Below are 17,501 nucleotides of genomic sequence, written 5' to 3'. Positions count from 1 at the left end.
AGTGACAACTCAAGTGCGAAAAGAGTCTAACAGAGTTGGGATGGGGATCATTGCAACTAACAGCAATAATCTGGTGGTGACAGCATGGGCACTTAATGACAAAAGCTCAGGAAGTCAATTGCAGATTACTGCGGATGCTGTTAAACTGGCTATCATCAAGGCCAGACTACAGCATTGGCAGAAGATTAAAATGTACATCCCCAGCAGTCAGTTGTTGAAGGAGATAACAGTAAGGAAGACCAAGGACATCAAAATGGCAACGATAATTGATGACATTAACAATCTGAAGTCCTTATTCCAGAAATGCTCTTTTTGTTTGGATAGGAGCTTAGATTCTAGATGTCAATTGATTAGTGATTATGCCTTAGGCATCTGTCAAAATGAGGAATGGATCAATTCTCAGTGTGTCTAGCACTGTTGTATAGAATCACTTGAGTCTTTGCTCATATAAGTGTACATCTTTTGTTTATCAATACAAATTCTACCGTTGCTGAAAAAAAAAAGGAGAATATCATAAAGACATTAATACTAGAGTGACCCCAAGAGTGTACGCACAAAGAATCTAGTTTTCACATGTGCCCCTTTTACCTTACAACTAAAAATGATAACCATGTTAGTAATAGAATTAGTGACTATGTTTTAGACATTTTACATGATGAGAAATGGATAAATCCTCTGTACTACTAAGCACTTTTTGTATAAAAATAAAGGCCTTTACTCCAAACTGTAAAGCTTATTTTATGATCAATATAAGATTAATATCATTTCCGGAAAAAAAAAAAAAAGAAAACCCAGAAGAATAAACAGGCACCATGTAGGAAAGAGTCTGGCTATCGATAATTCAATACCCTTTTATCATTTTTGTTTTTGTTAACCACTTTTGTCTGGGCTGCATCATACGGCATTCGCCCTTCTGACAGCCTTGTTTTGTTCAAATACCTGCCCCCCCCCCCCACCCCAAAAAAAAACATCTTGTAGAACTTTTGCTTCAACTTGCGGCAATGGGGACTTGTATGAAGTGCTAGTAGAACCCGTCCAGAATTTGTACTCAAATATGTTAATTACTCTTGAATGCCCTACAAGTGAAGACTAATTAATTCTTCTACATAGAATTGGCACGAATAGGGAAGGACTAAAAACTTGAAAAATTCAAATAAAAGCATTTTATGTTATCGTACATTGTCCTGCAGAGGCCTAAAAAAGAAAATTTCTTGCAGAGAGCTCTAAAAAACAAATGATAGCTACGGCCCCACCATGTTAAAATCTCAAGGACAAAAGCACAAAAAGCTGGTCTGGGTCATCGGCAATTGAGATTCAATCTGGAGAATCATCTCCAGACCCAGTGAAGATGCAGATCCTGCGTAATCAAAGCTGCACAGTCTATTTCTTCTCATTTTCGAAAGTAAAAACCTAGGCAGCTACAATAATGAACGCTTCCAGGTCACAATGACAGCAACAAAACCAGGCACTTTCTTTTTCATCACTTTCCTAGATTCATATGCATCAAGAAAGGAAAACAAAAATATATCAAGAGATGAATGTATTTACACTGAATTAGAAGTTCTTTCAGCAGGCGACTAAAAGGTCCAACAGCACGTAACTAAAGAACTATGTCAGATATTTACCAGAAAAGAGATACAAAAATATCCAGACGCAAACCGCAATTATTGAGGCAACATTCAGACTCATCTTTTTGACATTTAACAAAAAAATACATTGATATTGGAAGTATCAGAGTTCACTTCTTGCGAATAGAAAGGCAAAGCCATGTATCTTTCCTCCGAAAGAGGCTCGTACAATCAGCACAAAGTTCATATAGAATACAAATGAGAGGAAGTTGCATAAATAGCACGTCCAATGCAACCTTTCTCTCAACCTTCCTCTCCAAACTCATTGGTGAATCTCTCATGCACCTCAAGGTCAGCTTTGCTCACTGTTGGCCTCTGTCTTGCCAACACTTTGTCAAAGTCTGTTTTAGATATCGGAGGTGGGACTATCTGCATGGACATTAATCAGAAATACTCTCAGTTAACATTCTGCCGAGAACAAAAAGGAACATACTCGATCATTATATTATCATCCAGAATCATTATATTATACTCCATCATTATACTTCAAAGCATCACCTCAGTGATGTCAAGAGGTAATCATGATGACAGTAGATTGACAAGTTCATGATCTGATAAGTATTTGTAATGACCATCATGGCAATGACGTATGCCACAAAGCAAGCACTTACAGACATTAAAAATCCAGCTAATATCGTAAACCAAGTAGAATTGACCCTAACATAGAATCCAATGTAAGCATCTATCTCACCTTAGCACCAAGTCCTTTACCGGCTAGATCCTGCATAGTTATCTGGACAGCACCTGATTGCTTTGGTCCACATGGCATCCACATACCATTAGGAGTCTTTATAAAGAACATGGCATCTTGAGTTTTGCGAACAGGTTCAAAAAGGACATCCTTGACCTATAGAACCAGGAAAAATAAATGTAAACATACACACACACAGTCTCCAGAAATCACAAATCTTAACAGAGAAGCCAGTGAGGAATTAATTGATTTTTGTTCTTTAGGAGAATACTATATACTTGTCGAATCTTACTAAATCCCACACTTACACAAACAGAAATATCTGATCCAGAAAATCCTTCTGTCCTACGAGCCAAGTCTTCGAAGTCACTCTCAGTCAAGTTGTGAGGTGTATCTCCTAAATGAACCTGCAAGCAACAGAAAAGTTAACATTTCACATTCAACTACGAAAAAGAATTGGATGTCCTAATCTTCAATCTACCATCTTTCACAAAATAGATAAGGAGATCATTACTTTAAACATGTGCTGCCGGGCCTTGAGATCCGGTAGAGGAATATAAATACGCTTATCAAATCGTCGCCTAATAGCCTGGAGAAACAATTCCACATTAGTCAAGAATCAATATCTTATGAAGATTATCAAGAAAAGTACTTTAAAGTGCCATTATTCAATGCTCTTATCTGCATAGACACATACTGCAGCATTTACTCTGCAGAATGATGGAAACTTTTACCACACCACTACACCTTCAAGAGCATGTAGGTCATTTAACAAGCAACATATGACACTACGCCTTACCTGATCAAGGGCATATGGAGTATTTGTGGCTGCCAGAACTAGAACTTTCTCATCATTATTTCCAACCCCCTGAAAGTAAGATAAGGTCAACATTCTGGATCAGATACATTGTTGATGCAGATAATTTCCAAGCAATATCTTGGATTCAAATACCAAGAGTTCAAGATAAAACATGTAGGATATTGAAAACTGTTTACAGAAACATGAAATTGAGGTATCCAACTGATTCAAAATTGAAAGGATCAATAACTGATAAAATGATGTCAGAGATCTGGCAAACAGTTCACCAGGCAATAACTACAGTTAATATGGTCCATGACTTCAGTTCTACACCCACAACCAAGAATCTTTCCTCCCTTTCCCCCAACACAAAAAAATAAAACAAGGAACTACTGCAGATACAAAATAACAAAAAGGCCAGGGATCATTAAATGGTTCAGGCACTTTGACATGGATTAACTCTTTCTATTAGAAATGACACAGTTGACAAGCTCAAGCTTCACCTATTGCCTTCCCCATAACTTAAACTTAAAGCCTCACACTGCAGGCTATTCAGCAACAGTCCAAATCCAAATAGTATGTATGTCAGAGCCAGTAAAAAAACCTTAAAAGTTTTTCAACACTAGCGGAAAATTTCAGGAAGGATGCAAATGTTACAAGTACAACCTCCAAGCTTAAATGACTTGCAAACATCTTTCATCTCAGAGGATGCAAAAGCCACCACTCCCCCTACTGCACACTACACTCCCACTTCCCCTTTCATATCACGAAATCATCCCTGCGCTTCATCATTGATACCATAAAGCACACTCAGAGAAAGTAAATGGCTTCCCCCTATGCCTTTCTCCCACCTTTATCCTATGCATGATACAATGAATGTGATAAAGCTACATGTAGAAGGAGAAATTACATGACTAATAGATGCAACAATGCAACAATTACCTGCATTTGTACAAGCAATTCCGTTTTTATACGTCTTGAGGCTTCACTCTCATTTCCTTCACCTCGCTGACCACACAAGGAATCAATTTCATCAACAAATATGATTGAAGGAGCACTTTCCCGAGCCATCTGGAAAAGGTTTGAAACTAGCTTTTCACTCTCACCCATCCACTTTGAGACCAGGTCTGAGGATGAAACACTGCATAAAAGAAGCAGTTGGCACTTGCCAACTTTATGCTCTAAGTTCTTGAAAGCAGATTCTCAAAAACAAAAAATAAAAAATAAAACAAAACATCAGAACAAATAGTTTGAAAGACAGAAACTTGTGTCTCGAACCAAACAATAAACAAAATGCACTGTCAGAATAACATGTCTAATTAAAGACAGAAACTTGCATGCTGAACCAAACATTAAGGAACATGCATGCTTTTACACAATGAAACGTGCTATCAACGTAGTACTTAGTCTTGTAGTTGGCAAACTTACACACCACATAAAGATCTTGTCAGATAAGACTTATGAGAACTCCATCACATGAAGAATAATTAACAAACAAAAGAACAATCTACATTCTAAGCAATCAAGTTCAAGGAAAGTACAAAAATCATCAAGATACACCTCAATCCAGCAAAGTATTAAAGCTGCTATGGAGGAATCTATCCACATGCAACTCAATCCAGTGAAACAGAGAGCCACCAATATTGAAGAACCTAACACTCTTCATTCTTTATGTCATGCATCAAAAGCAGTGCAAAGTAAGAATGCATTACATGCTAGCCAACAAATTAATGAAATAGTCTAATTCCCCAAAAAAGGAGGTTAACTGGACACACTTGCACACACAAACATACAAAACAGAAAAACATGCAAAACCAAAAACCATGCATAAATATAATTCCTGTTTTTAAGACAACTGGATGCAAAATGTGGAAAATAAGCATCAATAGCAACACATTTTAAAAATAAATAAATAAAAGGCTCTGCAGTTCAGGTAAGAAATACTAAGAAGTTAGTCAAAAACTTTTCACTTCTAGGTCTTGAAGAAAATATCCAACATATGACTATATAACTAGCTTGTAAGCCCACATCAACTTAAATATTATGAGATTAATTTAGATAGTTTCCATATACTGTACCTGAAAAAAGTGGAGTCTGCTTCAGTAGCAACAGCCTTTGCCAAATATGACTTCCCTGTCCCTGGTGGACCATATAAAAGAAAAGCCCTCCATGGCCGTCTCTTGCCTAAGAACACGAGATTGCTAAGCAGATTCAGTTTAAATGAAATACAGATTGTTTACAACAAACGGATGAACATCTGATGATAGTACCTATTAGATGACTAGATATTATCAACTGCATGAACTAAAATACGTTCCAATTATTAGGACATATAAATCTTTTCAAAAAACTCCAACTAACCTATACTTATCATGGTGCCTGGTAAGTAATGTCTATGGAAGGTGCATAGTGTCAGGATATTCAGATCTATGGACTCACGAATAAAACACGCAAGTTGGCATTAAAGGAGACAAATACCAAAATTAAGGCAGTTCATGTTATTTGAAATTTTTGTAAGAGATACCAATCACATGAGAAGAAGATATATTTTTCTCTGTGAACCCATACTTGATAGTAGTACTGAATGAGAGTTGGCAAGCTATAAAATACACAAAATAGTTCGAAAGAAAACATGCAAAAAGATTTATGCATCTAGGGACCTCTGGAAACTGACACAACCATTTCATTTTGGGTTTGAACCAATTATTTAACTGGGATTATAACTTAAGACGTTTTATAAGCACTAATTCTAGAAAAACTAAGTTTCACTAAATAAATAAACATTTCATATAAAAACTGAGTGACAGCCTAAGTAAAATGAGTGACAGCCTCAGTAAGATTGAAGTCTTAGAGATGAAATAAATTCTTTCAAACCTTAGTCTAGAGTCTGCTTTCAAAGGCAGTAGAACTTGAACCTAGTTTAACTCATGCAAGAATTGATGGCATTTCTGACATCATCTAATCAAAATTTTGTCCGGCCAAACTAGGTTCTGTTATATGAACCACACTTGTCTCCTTAAACCATCTAGCTTATTTCCCCAAAATAAAACCTAAAGTTAAACAAACTCCTTAGGATGTAGTAAAATTTAGCTCAACATAAAACTTGAAACCTGATTCCCTATCAAATAAGCAACGAGCTACTAAATTAATCTAATGCCGACAAAGCTGACATTCAACCCTGATAGCTAGGAGAAAGCTCCAGACTATCACCAACATATTGGATCCTACTACTTATCAAGACAAAACAACCTCAAGAATTTCAACTAATTTGAGTAAATTAACTTGCCCATCCAAATAATGACGAATTATAGGTAGAAAATTTTGCAACTTTACCACTAAGTTCACCAATCCCCACAAAATCCAGCTAAAAAGCGACAAATTTTTACCTATAAATTCCCATATGCCCAACAATAACAGACAGTAAGGCATGGAACTTTACCCCTGGAATTCACCACTCCCAAATACTAACACAACATATTTGATTACCAACGACTACATAATATTCATCAATCCAACAAAAATCAGATCAAAATCAGGCAGACACTAACCAGTGAAAAACTGGGGGAACTTAACGGGCAAAATCACAGCTTCCTGCAAAGCCTGCTTAGCACTTTCCAATCCAGCAACATCGTTCCACTTTACATTCGGTTTCTCCCTAATAATCGCCGAATTCAACCCAGCCCTAAGCTTAGCCTGCTCAGGATCCTCCCCATCTCCCTCACCACCACCACCATCCTTGGGTTTCCCCTTCGGCCGCGTGGCCACCGCAGCATCGCCGTTCGCCGCCGGTCCCGAACCACCACCCTCGTCTAAAACAGCGCGAATCTCCTCGGCACGGCGCAAATACTCGGTAAACTTCTGGGTAATCGCTTCCCGAATCTTAGGGTTTTTCTCGTACTTCAAATGAGTCTTGAAATACTCCAGCGCGTTCATGTACAACGGGAACGCCTTCGCATAATTCCCGGCGTTATCTTCCTGAACTGCTTGCCGGACATACTCGATGGCTTGCTCCTTGAAATTACTGTACATATTCTCCAATCATAAATCAACAAGTTCTTCCCTCTAGCTAGAAATATGTATATATATAGGTTGATCGAGGGGAAGATTTGGGGGAAACTAAGAAAAAATCGAAGAACCCTAGAAATTGTGAATAATGGTGAAATTGAAAGGAGTTTTGATGAAGAATATAGGAACACGAGTAGAGGAATTTTGCGTTAGTTGACTCGAATCTTAGACGCGTGAGCAGAAGACGCGGCCAGCCACGGCTGACAAATTTACAACCCGAATAAATGATGCGGGAAGTGCAAGAATCCGAATACTATCAGCACTTCACAAGGCGCTAGACCAAGCAAAGCGGCAAATCACAAAGTAGCCAGTAAATGGAAAATTCTTTTCTTTTTCCGGATTTTGGTGGCAACCCCACTAGAGATTTAATCTAGACGGGGTACGGTTCCTGCATGGCGTTAGCGTGATAGTAGTAGTATTAGGTACTGGTTAAAAAATTGACGATGCAAGTACTTTTTTTATTTGGGAGAAAATTAGTAGAAAAAAATTGCACAAATCGTCTCACACATATTATTATTGATGTGAAATTTTAGTTTTTTAGAATCAAAATGAGTGTTTGTGGTCCCTAATAAATAAAAAAAGGGTTCGCTTTTTATCCTTAGTCAACTTTTTGACGGAAATTTGGTCCCTTATTTGCGGATTATTGGATTCAAAATTCTCATGGATCTTGATATTTAGGATCCTAGAAATCATTGGATATAATTTGAGCATCTTATATTTGTTAAGGGCTAAAATCGTTCATTTTAAGTCCAAAGGGCTACAAATTTACATCAATAATACGTGAAGGACGATTGGTACAATTTTTCCAAATTACAAAAGGAAACCCAATGGAGTTATGTCCCTATTTAAATTGTTTTAGACCAAGTGACTGTTTGTTTGGTTACCGTGATTAATTAAAATGCTCTTCAATTAATAGACGCATATTTGCATGAAGTGCTTTTCAAATTGATAATGTATAATTTTGAATTTATGATGCATATTTATCTCTTCATTTAGTTCAAAATTTCTAATAAATGATTAAAGTTAATTTTTTTGGAAAATACAACAGTTGTTCTAAAAGCACCAATTTTGAGTTCGTGCTAAAAGTCCTTCAAGGGCAAAAAACCCTGCTCAAAACGATGCTCACTACACATTATAAAAGTGTTTTTATCCTCCAAAAATACTTTTTTTTTTTTACCAAAAGTATCATAACCCAAATAGGTTCTATAGGAGTTGCTGCAATAGATACTTTGTATATGCTTTTTAGTTTCAAAATGCATCATTTGGACCCCTATCTATCTATGTTACACATCTATATTATCCTACTCTAGTATGAAAAGGAAATTCAACAGAATTTTGCCTTATGAAATTTTTAGTACGGTGTTTGAACCATAGTTATTAAACCCAACCCAGGAAGGAACCCGGCGAAGGAGGTGGGTCAACGGGTTACTGGTTGAACCGGTGGGTGAGTGGTTGAACCGGTGGGTCACTACATATATTTAAATATTATATTTCATAATTATTTATATAAGATATATGATATAAATTGTAATAAATAATGCCATAACAAAAGCTCATTTAATTTAATTTGTTATAAAATAATTAATTCATATAAGAATCAATCAAATATAAAGTTATTTATTAATATACCAAACTTCAAGTGTAAAATTTTATCTATATTTAGTGTAATTATCTAGCTTATTTATGAATTTTAAGTGTAAAAAATTATTAAAATAATATTTGTCTTTAAATGAATCATGTAATATGTTATTTTTGGAATCCATTTTATAACTTATAGAGTTTGGAGGGTAATAAATTTTTATTAAAAGATTCCAAATAAATTTGTTTTAGAGAAAAAAAGATAGAATTGAAAAACCATTTATATATCATAATAAAGCTACTATATCAACATATTTGGAAGTAGTTTGGTGGTAAGCAGGCGGTACTGTTGGGGCAGAGGTCCGAAGTTCGAGTTCCAACAATAGCAATATAATTTTTCCACAAAATCCGGTTAGTGACAAAACCGGCCGTTCCGGTTTAATCCGGTTCGACCGCCGGGTTGTTGACTAAGTCAACGGTCTCTTTGCACAAACGATCTGATTCCAAACCCGGCCCGGTCTAATGACCGGTCCACCGGTTTGACCGGTTCGACCGTCGGACCGGATCGGGTTTAATAACTATGGTTTGAACCCTGACCTACAGACTCAAAGAAGGACTTTAGGGATTTTATGTCCCTCCTAATATCTAACTTGTAAATTTGTACCTATTAGTCTCTTTTCAACTCTTTTATTTAAGCTTTTATGTTGTTGAAATAAAAAGAGAAAAGACAATTTGTTTTAGAATAGTGAAGTGCTCTTCCACAATCGGTTTGATATTGCATGTGTACTACTTTATGTTATGTAATACGTCCTTAATTTGGGTTGATCTATATATTTTTAAGTTATACAAAAGTATCAACACATAATCTAGAATATATGTCCCTACCTTAGTTCTTTTCAGGAATAGTGATCAACCTTTTCCTACTGAAGGCCTACCATCACTTTTTAGTTCACAATTTTGTTGGTCTTATTCGTTGGGAAAATATTGTGACCTTATAATTGCAATCAGTAATCAAACAGAAGGACATTATTGGCTTATACGAATTTACTATGTACAAAATTAGTCACTTCTAAAATTACAATATCCAAAAAGTTAGAATTTTAAAGGGTGAAAGGGACAAAATATATTTACAAAAAGAAGTGGTGGGGGTACTTGTTTTAGATAAGGGTAAAAAACAAAAAAACTCCCAATGATAAATCTATTATATAGAAAAGCTCCCCGTGGTTTCAAAACATACAACATAACACTCCATACTTTGAACTAAATTGTAAAGGTGACGGAATCCGTTAAACTTAACGGAAATGGATGAAATGACCAAAATGCCCTGATATAATTAAACAAAAGCCAACTCAAAAAAATCATTTGTTTTATTTTCTAGATAGAGAGAATTGAGAGTTGAGGGATAGAACATGTATATTTGTTAAAAATTAGGTATAAATTTTTTTTTTATGTTCCATTAAATTTAACGGATTCCGTCACCTTTACAGTTTAGTTCAAAGCATAAAATGTCATGTCGTACGTTTTGAAAGTGCCGGAGGATTTTCTGTATATTAGATTTACCACATGGGACTTTTTGTTTTTTACACTTCAGATATAGCAAAATTCCCATAATAAAAGATGAATAACAAAATGGACTAACTTTACTTTACACTCTTTAGTTGTTAAAGTTGTACCTCATATCTCACTTTGATCTTAAATTATAAATTGGAATACTTTAGTTTTTAAATTATAAAAACTGTCTCATTTAAGTACATTCATAAATGGGATCTAAAAACTAACAAAATACTAGTCATTTTTTTGAGCAGTAGAGTTGCACGTTGCAAGAGCAGAGAAGGAATATTAATAACCAAAAAATTTCTAAAAATAGAGGGAAGAAAGGATTTTGGAGGATCTAAAGCGGAAATTTGGGAAAAATTTAAAAATTCAAGTGTTATAATTTAAAATTTAGGAAATAAAGTAGGAATCATGGTATAATTTGGGAGTTAAGGTGGCATAATTTAAAGATTAGACAAAGATTAGACACTAAAGTGAGAATAGGACTACGGGAGTATGGTTGAGGGTGCAAAATGGAATTAAACGTATTAAAATAGGACTTCATAACTTTTGCAAAACTACCCTTCTAAGTTCTAATAAGCCTTGAAAGGAAAGCGTTCTTGGCAGCACGCTACTAGGTTTCACTGCCATATAAAAGCGTGAGATACAGTAGTGTTCGTGGTACCTCTTTTGTGGGTTTTACTGAAGCCCCCCGGTCTTGCTTGTGCCTTGTTGCGCTTGCTGCCCTTAACCAAAAATGGGGAAACACGGGAAAAGGCTAAGTCAGCAGCAGCAGCAGAAGCAGCAGCGCAGAGGTAGAAGAGCCTTTTCATACCACAATGAAGAAGAAGAGGAACAACAGTATATAGAGCAAAGGGATTCTGAAGAAAATGACGATGAATCCCAAGAAGAGGAGGAGGAAGAAGTAGAAGAAGAAGAAGAAGACAATGAAATTAGTCAAAGCCCATCAAACAATGGTGTTCCTTCAAAGTTCTTACTTTATCAACAATCTGTTCAGGTGAATAGTACTCAAAATAAGAACTTTTAAACCCCATAGCTGTTATCAGTGGATTCTTGAAGCCACAGTTCTTTTAAATGGTTGAAAGTTGTGATTTTTTTGGCTCAATAATCAGGCATTTTAGTTGATTTTGATGTTTGTTGAATGAATTGCAGTCACCAAAAGGGGACATAAGTTACCTGCAAAAGTTCTTTTTGATGTATGTGGGTGGAAGGATGCCACTCCATCTGCAGGAAGATTTCTGTGGCACTGCTCTTTTAAGGTATAGTACACTTATCTAACTGTTGCAATTGTTTTTCATTTTTGCACCGATCCTTTTCTTTTGCGAACTTGTATTGTACTTTTTATCTCATATAATAAGTGTGTTTATCCCCTTTTTCGTTCAATAATTGTTTCCGCTTCATATTAATCCATCATATACTGAAAATGCATTTACTAAATTTCTGTCCCCATGGAGCATATTGAATGAGGATAATGGTTGTTAGTCCATATTTTGTTCAAAGAACAGAGAAGCATTAATTTTGTAATAATATATAGAACTGCCTTATTTGACAATGTCTATACTAGGACCTGTCTAGACTTAGCTTCTTTTATACTATATGCATCAGGTGATTTTGGTACCTTGACGTGTTGTTTAGGTTACAACTCCGTACAAAAGTTGATTTTCCAACTTAATTGTTTTGTCAAGCCTACTGGTCTCTTGGTTATGAACTATGGATTTGCAGCTCTTTAGAAAATGGCACAACCAGGATATCTTGTTATTTCTTCATTGGATATGAGTTCCACTCCTGATGAAGTTTTCCAGGGCATGGAGTGGAGGAAAAATAAACAAGTCTCCATGAAGAATGAAAGAATGGCTTTACTTAAATCAATTTATTGCCTTTTTTCCCTTTCTTTTCTCCTAATGTTTGAACAAGAGGATTTGGTGCTGTCGGACTGTGTACTTGCTCCTAACAAACAAAGTTGACGTGTTTGTATTACTATAAACTCTTGCACTCAGTAAGGTCGCCCTTAATTGAAGTTCAAGAGCACCGCATTAGAGTTCCTTGTGATTTGCACTATTGTTTATTTGGATTTATTGTACTTTTGAAGTTGTAAATTTTAAATATGACTCTGAGCCATAGCTAGCTCCTGGTTTAAAAAACTGTAGTCAGGGTCTAGGCATGCCAAATAAGTCTTCAGCATAAAAATAAGAAATTAGATTTTTGTTTTTCTTATCCTCAAAATTAGTTAATTGGTTCAAGTAATTTGGTCATTAATCCATATAGTTGCAAATTAACACTACTCTATGATTTTGGCAGTACAGAATGGCTTCGTACTGATGCAAGAAGAACGGCTATAGGCCTGGATTTGGACATTGAGGCACTTAAATGGTGCATGGAAAGCAATCTAAGCAAGGTTGGTGCCGATGTCTACTCCAGAATATTTTTGTTTCATGGCAATGTCTTGGAACCTCTTCAGGCTACGTTGGTGAACTTTGATCCTCAAGACCTTGGGCAAAGGATTACATTAGAAGATTGCAAGGATGGCCCGGATGCAGTTTTGGTGATCTCTAGTACACAGGGTAGTCTTCTTGGTGTTAGCCATAAGTTGATGAAGGATACTCGACTCCCAGAAAGAGATATAGTGTGTGCTTTTAACTATAGCTGTTGCTGTCTGCATAAGCGTCAGGAATTGGTTTTATATTTCAAATATGCACTGAGTATCTTGAATAAAAGAGGAGGCATTTTTGTTATGGATCTATATGGAGGTACATCATCTGAATGTCAACTGAGGATGCAGAGGAGATTTCCCACTTTCACAGTAGGTCTACTGAACAGATTCATATTATCTTATTGCCATTTTATTAGTTTTGAGTATATTTATCCATTGCCAAGTTTATGCTTACAGATGACAAATACTTCATTTTCTGTCCTTGTCCTTTTAAGCTGGTAGCTTTAGGTCATGATACGATACTACTGTTCATCATTCATAGTTTGTGCATGCAGATAGGGGCAGTTTCTGTTGAAAGCTTGGTCAAGCATGATAGAAAGCTTGATGTTATTGGTGATATTTTCGGCATTATACCATTTCCCAAAATCTCGTGGTGGGAGTCATGGTAGCCTTTTGAGAGCACCATTGAATGTTGTCTGCTATTTTTGTTGCTTTGCCTCAGTCATGCATCTTATCTATCTGAAGCTAGTTACTTGTCAATAGAAACAAAAACCTATCTGAAGCCTCTTCTGTGGAATCATCTAATTCCACAGGCTGGGCAAATATGCAGCCACAGGAAGTACCAATAGTACTATATACTGTACCATTGATATTGTAGTTTTACTCTTAGCTATCTCATTATTTACTTCCATGGGGGAGTCAAAGATAGCTGAGTTGCCAATTATTGACTGCACCATATTGGATGTGACAAATGAAATGAAATATCATTGTGCTTGTTGTGATGTGGTCAATCTCCTTTGATTTTGATGCCTCCTCTTCTAGTAATAATATTCCTGATATAATTCTATGGTTATTTCATTTTTGTATGAATGATCAGACATCCAAATATGTGTCGCACGCCGAAGCTCCATGGTCAAATTTTCACTAGTTGTATTGCACACACCAAGCATTTTGTTTATATTAATTTCTGCGAATCAATTAGTTTTACAGGACTGAGGAAACAAGGTCTCAGCATTTGGCAGTTCTACTCTGCACTATTTATTTTGCTTCCTTTCCAAAGATTATGTTGTGAACTTGGTTTTTATTCTTGATTTGACGAAGATTATGCTATGAACTTCTTGCAGTATATCTGGGAGCAAGCTGAATTTGATGTCCTGCAGAGGAAGACCAGAATCAGCCTCCATTTTAATCTCCAAAATCAAAAGAAAAAGCTTCGCCATGCCTTTTCCTACAGCTGGAGACTGTAAGTTGAGCAGCTTTATCATGGCTTCTGAAAAATCTCTGAGATTGTTTGAAATATAGTAAGCTGGCACTTTGAGAAATTATGCTCAGCACCACAATACCTTACAAAAATTTGAGAGGAGAAATACATAATGAGGTAGCTAATTAAAGGTTGAAGATTTTCTAGATGAATAAAAAAATCACCTTTTCTTGTCCACTTATTGGTGTATGGGTGTCAAAATTCGATCCCCATAAAATTTTGTATTTCTGGTTAAGATTTCTTTCTAATTAAAAATAAACTAATACTCTTCATTCAGTAATAGACGTTTGTGGGGTAAAAGTTTCAGCATAAAGAATATTGGGCTTGGGAAAACTCTAGATTATGGTGTCATCTTCACATCGCGTAATTATCAAGGTGCATATGAAACATATCCTGAATTCCTTGATGATTTATCGAGAACTCAAGCCACAAATATGCATCCCCTGCTAATGATATTACATAATCTTTCTGATAAAATGGATTCAGTATTGATGTGTATCTGAAGAACCTTAGGCTCCAGCTTATTCTTGTCCTGTCAATGTATCAAATTTTGTTATGGTTCCTAATCTAGGGACCACTGTGGTATACCAGATACTATATGTTTATAAAATGTAAGACTGGTGCTGAGTGCATTTAGGCTTTCTACATTATTTACACATAGCATAATGTGCACAACGACTTTAAAACGTTCCTTTCTCCTCAGGTGGTCATTGCCAGAAATCAAAGACTGTCTGGAAGAGGCTGGATTTCGGTCTGTCCACTTCTGGATGCGAAGTATGCCTAACAGTAAAGAAATTAGAAATATAGATGGGTTTGGCGTTGGACGAGACATAAAATATGAAGAAGTAACCAGTTTTCAACAACAGGATTCATGGAATGCATATATTGTAGGTGTTGTCTAATTATCAAGTAGTGGCATTTTTTAAAGCAGTGGTAATCATATGAATTTTTGAGCTGATGAAGAAACATGTATCGTGAAAAGATAGGTAATCAAACAGCTTTACTTGATTATTTGAGCGAATATGTTTCACATCCCTTTCTGGCAGCACTTTTCCACCCTCCCCAGATGTGCCCCAGAACTGTACCAGTTGTCACCAGCTAAATTTACCTTTTAACTCATTTCTCTATTTCTAATCTCATAGTTGATTCTTTATTTGTGGAGATCCCACAGAAACTTACAGTACAAAAAACTCTTATGTAATCTTTGAGACGCCAAACAATGTTATGCTGACTTTTAATCCTTGCCAATGATAAATGCCATGAGAGAGTTCAATCCATGTTAATTACAGGTGCAGGAAGTACTACTCCCCCCCCCCCCCTCCCTTCCCCTTTTTGATCTTGTAAGAATGCCACTGGATTGTAATCATTAAGAATGGCTGAACCCAGTTGATGATGTACAGAGTTAGTTGAAACTGGTAATAACAAAGAGTGACAACTAATGCCCTCTTTTAATGCTGTGGGCTAGGGGGGGTGCAGGAGCAGGCAGACAAGAGGCAGAGGGGGTGTTTATACTTTGTTGGCTGCAATTTTAATAAGAGTGCTGCCTTTTCTCCCTGCAAAATACAATCTGATGAAACACATCAAAATTCTTTTTTCTTTGATCAAGTATAAGGACAAAAAGAAAATCGATTTGAAGTTGGAACCGCTTTGAGAAGCCCTGAATGGAGTGCTACTTTTCTTTAGTTTTAAGAGTAGATTGTTTTCCAGGTCCAAAAGCGCGTGTTGGAAAGTGCTCTTTGACCCCCACCAGCTATGCTTTTCTTTGTTTACCTCTTACTTGGGGAGGATTGTGGTGCCAAGGTTTGGGGAAGGTATTTCTGGTTAGAGCTGTTAAACGAGCCGAGTCGAGCTCGAGTATAGGACAATCGAGCTCGACTCGAACCCCTAATCGAGCTAGCTCGAGCTCGCTCGATTACTAATTCGAGCTTCACAAGGTGCTCGAGCTCGACTCGATGTGGTGGTAAAAAACTCGAGCTCGGGCTCGAACTCGAGTTTGAAATCGAGCCGAGCTCGAAGCTTGAGCTCGAGCTCGCGAAAAATGTCAGTGATAGCTTACTAAAAAAAAAAAAGTCAGTGATCCTAAGTTTCCCGTGTTCTGCTGCTACAAGTCCAATCATTGGTTCTTTTTCTTTATCTCGAGGATGGAACTTGAGCGCCCTTTATCACCACAATTTCATATATTTTTTAGTAAGATATATATAAAAAAAAAAGAGGGAATTATCGAGTGAGTATATGCTGAAAATTCCAGCTTTCATATTCCTCTTCACTCTAGAAAAACCATTGCTTCAAATTTAAACTGTTGTTAACAACTAGATGAAAACACAATTCCGTTAATTTTGTAAGCATTAGAACGTAGTAGCAAAAACTGCACTCGGAGTACATCGTGTTAAAAAAAAAAAAAAAGATAGACAGAAAAATGAAAGTTTAAGGGGCGCTTTGCAACCTGAAGAAAGTTGAGGTTGTATCTTACAATTAAACCTGAAAGATTTTCTGGGTTAAAGCTCTCAAATGCTTCTTCAGTAGTGCGTCTTTCTTGAAAATTATCGGCTCAAAAGTTGAAAGAATGAGGCAAACAGGGAGAGAGTGGGATTTCTGTAAAGGGTGGTTCACGAGCAGTGACGGTGGCGAGAATGGAGGGTGCTCCGTATGGTGAGTCAGTGACGGTGGGTGTGGCTGCGGCTGCGGCTGCGGCTGTGGAACGGAAAAAGAGTTGACAGAAATCAGAGAAGGCGCCTGGCCGTTGCTGCTGCGGCTGCGGCTCCGGCTGCGGATGGCGCCTGGCAGTGAGAATGGCGGCTGCGGGGTGCGGCGTGAGAATGGAGGTGCGGGGATTGGGGTGCGGCTGCGGGGTGACGGCTATGGGACGGGAAAATGAAGGACCAAAAGAGGAAAGGAAGAATTAGGGCTACACGGGAGATGACGTAGTTAGAATACCACATACACATTGAAATGACGAAAATGTCCCTATCTTTCGAGCCTAACGAGCTTCTACGAGCCGAGCCTTGCTCGGCTCGTGTTTTAGACGAGTATTGATTAGAACTCGAGCTCGGCTCGTTTCTCTCTGTAAACAAGTCGAGTCGAGCCCTTATCGAGCCGGGTCGAGCTCGGCTCGCGAGCTGTCCGGTTCGATTAACAGCTTTATTTCTGGTTCAGGAATGAATGGTATTGGAAAGTGAAAGGGTTTTTGGTACCATGGTTTGCTACAAATGAAAGAAATGAAAAAGAAAGAGTAGAGTTGCAGACTTGAGGATTGTGATCTTGTGCATTACAATCTT

The 17,501-nt window shown here is 37.0% G+C and overlaps 2 protein-coding genes across 2 annotated transcripts; one reads left to right on the top strand and one right to left on the bottom strand.

Moving 5' to 3' along the window:
* Positions 1-1,597: 1,597 nt before the first annotated feature.
* LOC113706098 (protein SUPPRESSOR OF K(+) TRANSPORT GROWTH DEFECT 1) lies at positions 1,598-7,517 on the bottom strand. The gene is made up of 8 exons (XM_027227990.2): positions 6,667-7,517; positions 5,197-5,302; positions 4,061-4,259; positions 3,119-3,187; positions 2,834-2,908; positions 2,628-2,726; positions 2,320-2,475; positions 1,598-1,997 (listed from the first exon to the last, which is right to left on the bottom strand). The coding sequence occupies exons 1-8, from the start codon at positions 7,145-7,147 to the stop codon at positions 1,872-1,874; spliced, it is 1,311 nt and encodes a 436-aa protein (XP_027083791.1). The 5' UTR covers positions 7,148-7,517; the 3' UTR covers positions 1,598-1,871.
* Positions 7,518-10,982: 3,465 nt separating this feature from the next.
* Positions 10,983-15,379, top strand: LOC113706087 (uncharacterized). The gene is made up of 5 exons (XM_027227979.2): positions 10,983-11,312; positions 11,468-11,574; positions 12,614-13,115; positions 14,090-14,208; positions 14,930-15,379. Exons 1-5 carry the CDS (start codon positions 11,052-11,054, stop codon positions 15,126-15,128), a joined length of 1,188 nt encoding a protein of 395 aa, XP_027083780.1. The 5' UTR covers positions 10,983-11,051; the 3' UTR covers positions 15,129-15,379.
* The last annotated feature ends 2,122 nt before the right edge of the window (positions 15,380-17,501 follow it).

This window comes from Coffea arabica, chromosome 1e (genome assembly GCF_036785885.1).
Source record: "Coffea arabica cultivar ET-39 chromosome 1e, Coffea Arabica ET-39 HiFi, whole genome shotgun sequence".
Taxonomy (NCBI): Eukaryota; Viridiplantae; Streptophyta; class Magnoliopsida; order Gentianales; family Rubiaceae; genus Coffea; species Coffea arabica.
The sequence above is the reverse complement of the archived record's forward strand: the minus strand, read 5'-3'. Positions and strand labels throughout refer to the sequence as shown.

Bases quoted from the DNA above. Each gene is read 5' to 3' on its own strand.
- LOC113706098 (XM_027227990.2), bottom strand. From the start codon at position 7,147: ATGTACAGTAATTTCAAGGAGCAAGCCATCGAGTATGTCCGGCAAGCA. The intron at 3,188-4,060 runs GTAATTGTTGCA...TCTTACTTTCAG, and splicing joins AATTGCTTGTACAAATGCAG to GGGGTTGGAAATAATGATGA. The intron at 2,727-2,833 runs GTAATGATCTCC...TGTTGCTTGCAG, and splicing joins CCCGGCAGCACATGTTTAAA to GTTCATTTAGGAGATACACC.
- LOC113706087 (XM_027227979.2), top strand. From the start codon at position 11,052: ATGGGGAAACACGGGAAAAGGCTAAGTCAGCAGCAGCAGCAGAAGCAG. The intron at 11,575-12,613 runs GTATAGTACACT...TGATTTTGGCAG, and splicing joins TGTGGCACTGCTCTTTTAAG to TACAGAATGGCTTCGTACTG. The intron at 13,116-14,089 runs GTAGGTCTACTG...AACTTCTTGCAG, and splicing joins GGAGATTTCCCACTTTCACA to TATATCTGGGAGCAAGCTGA.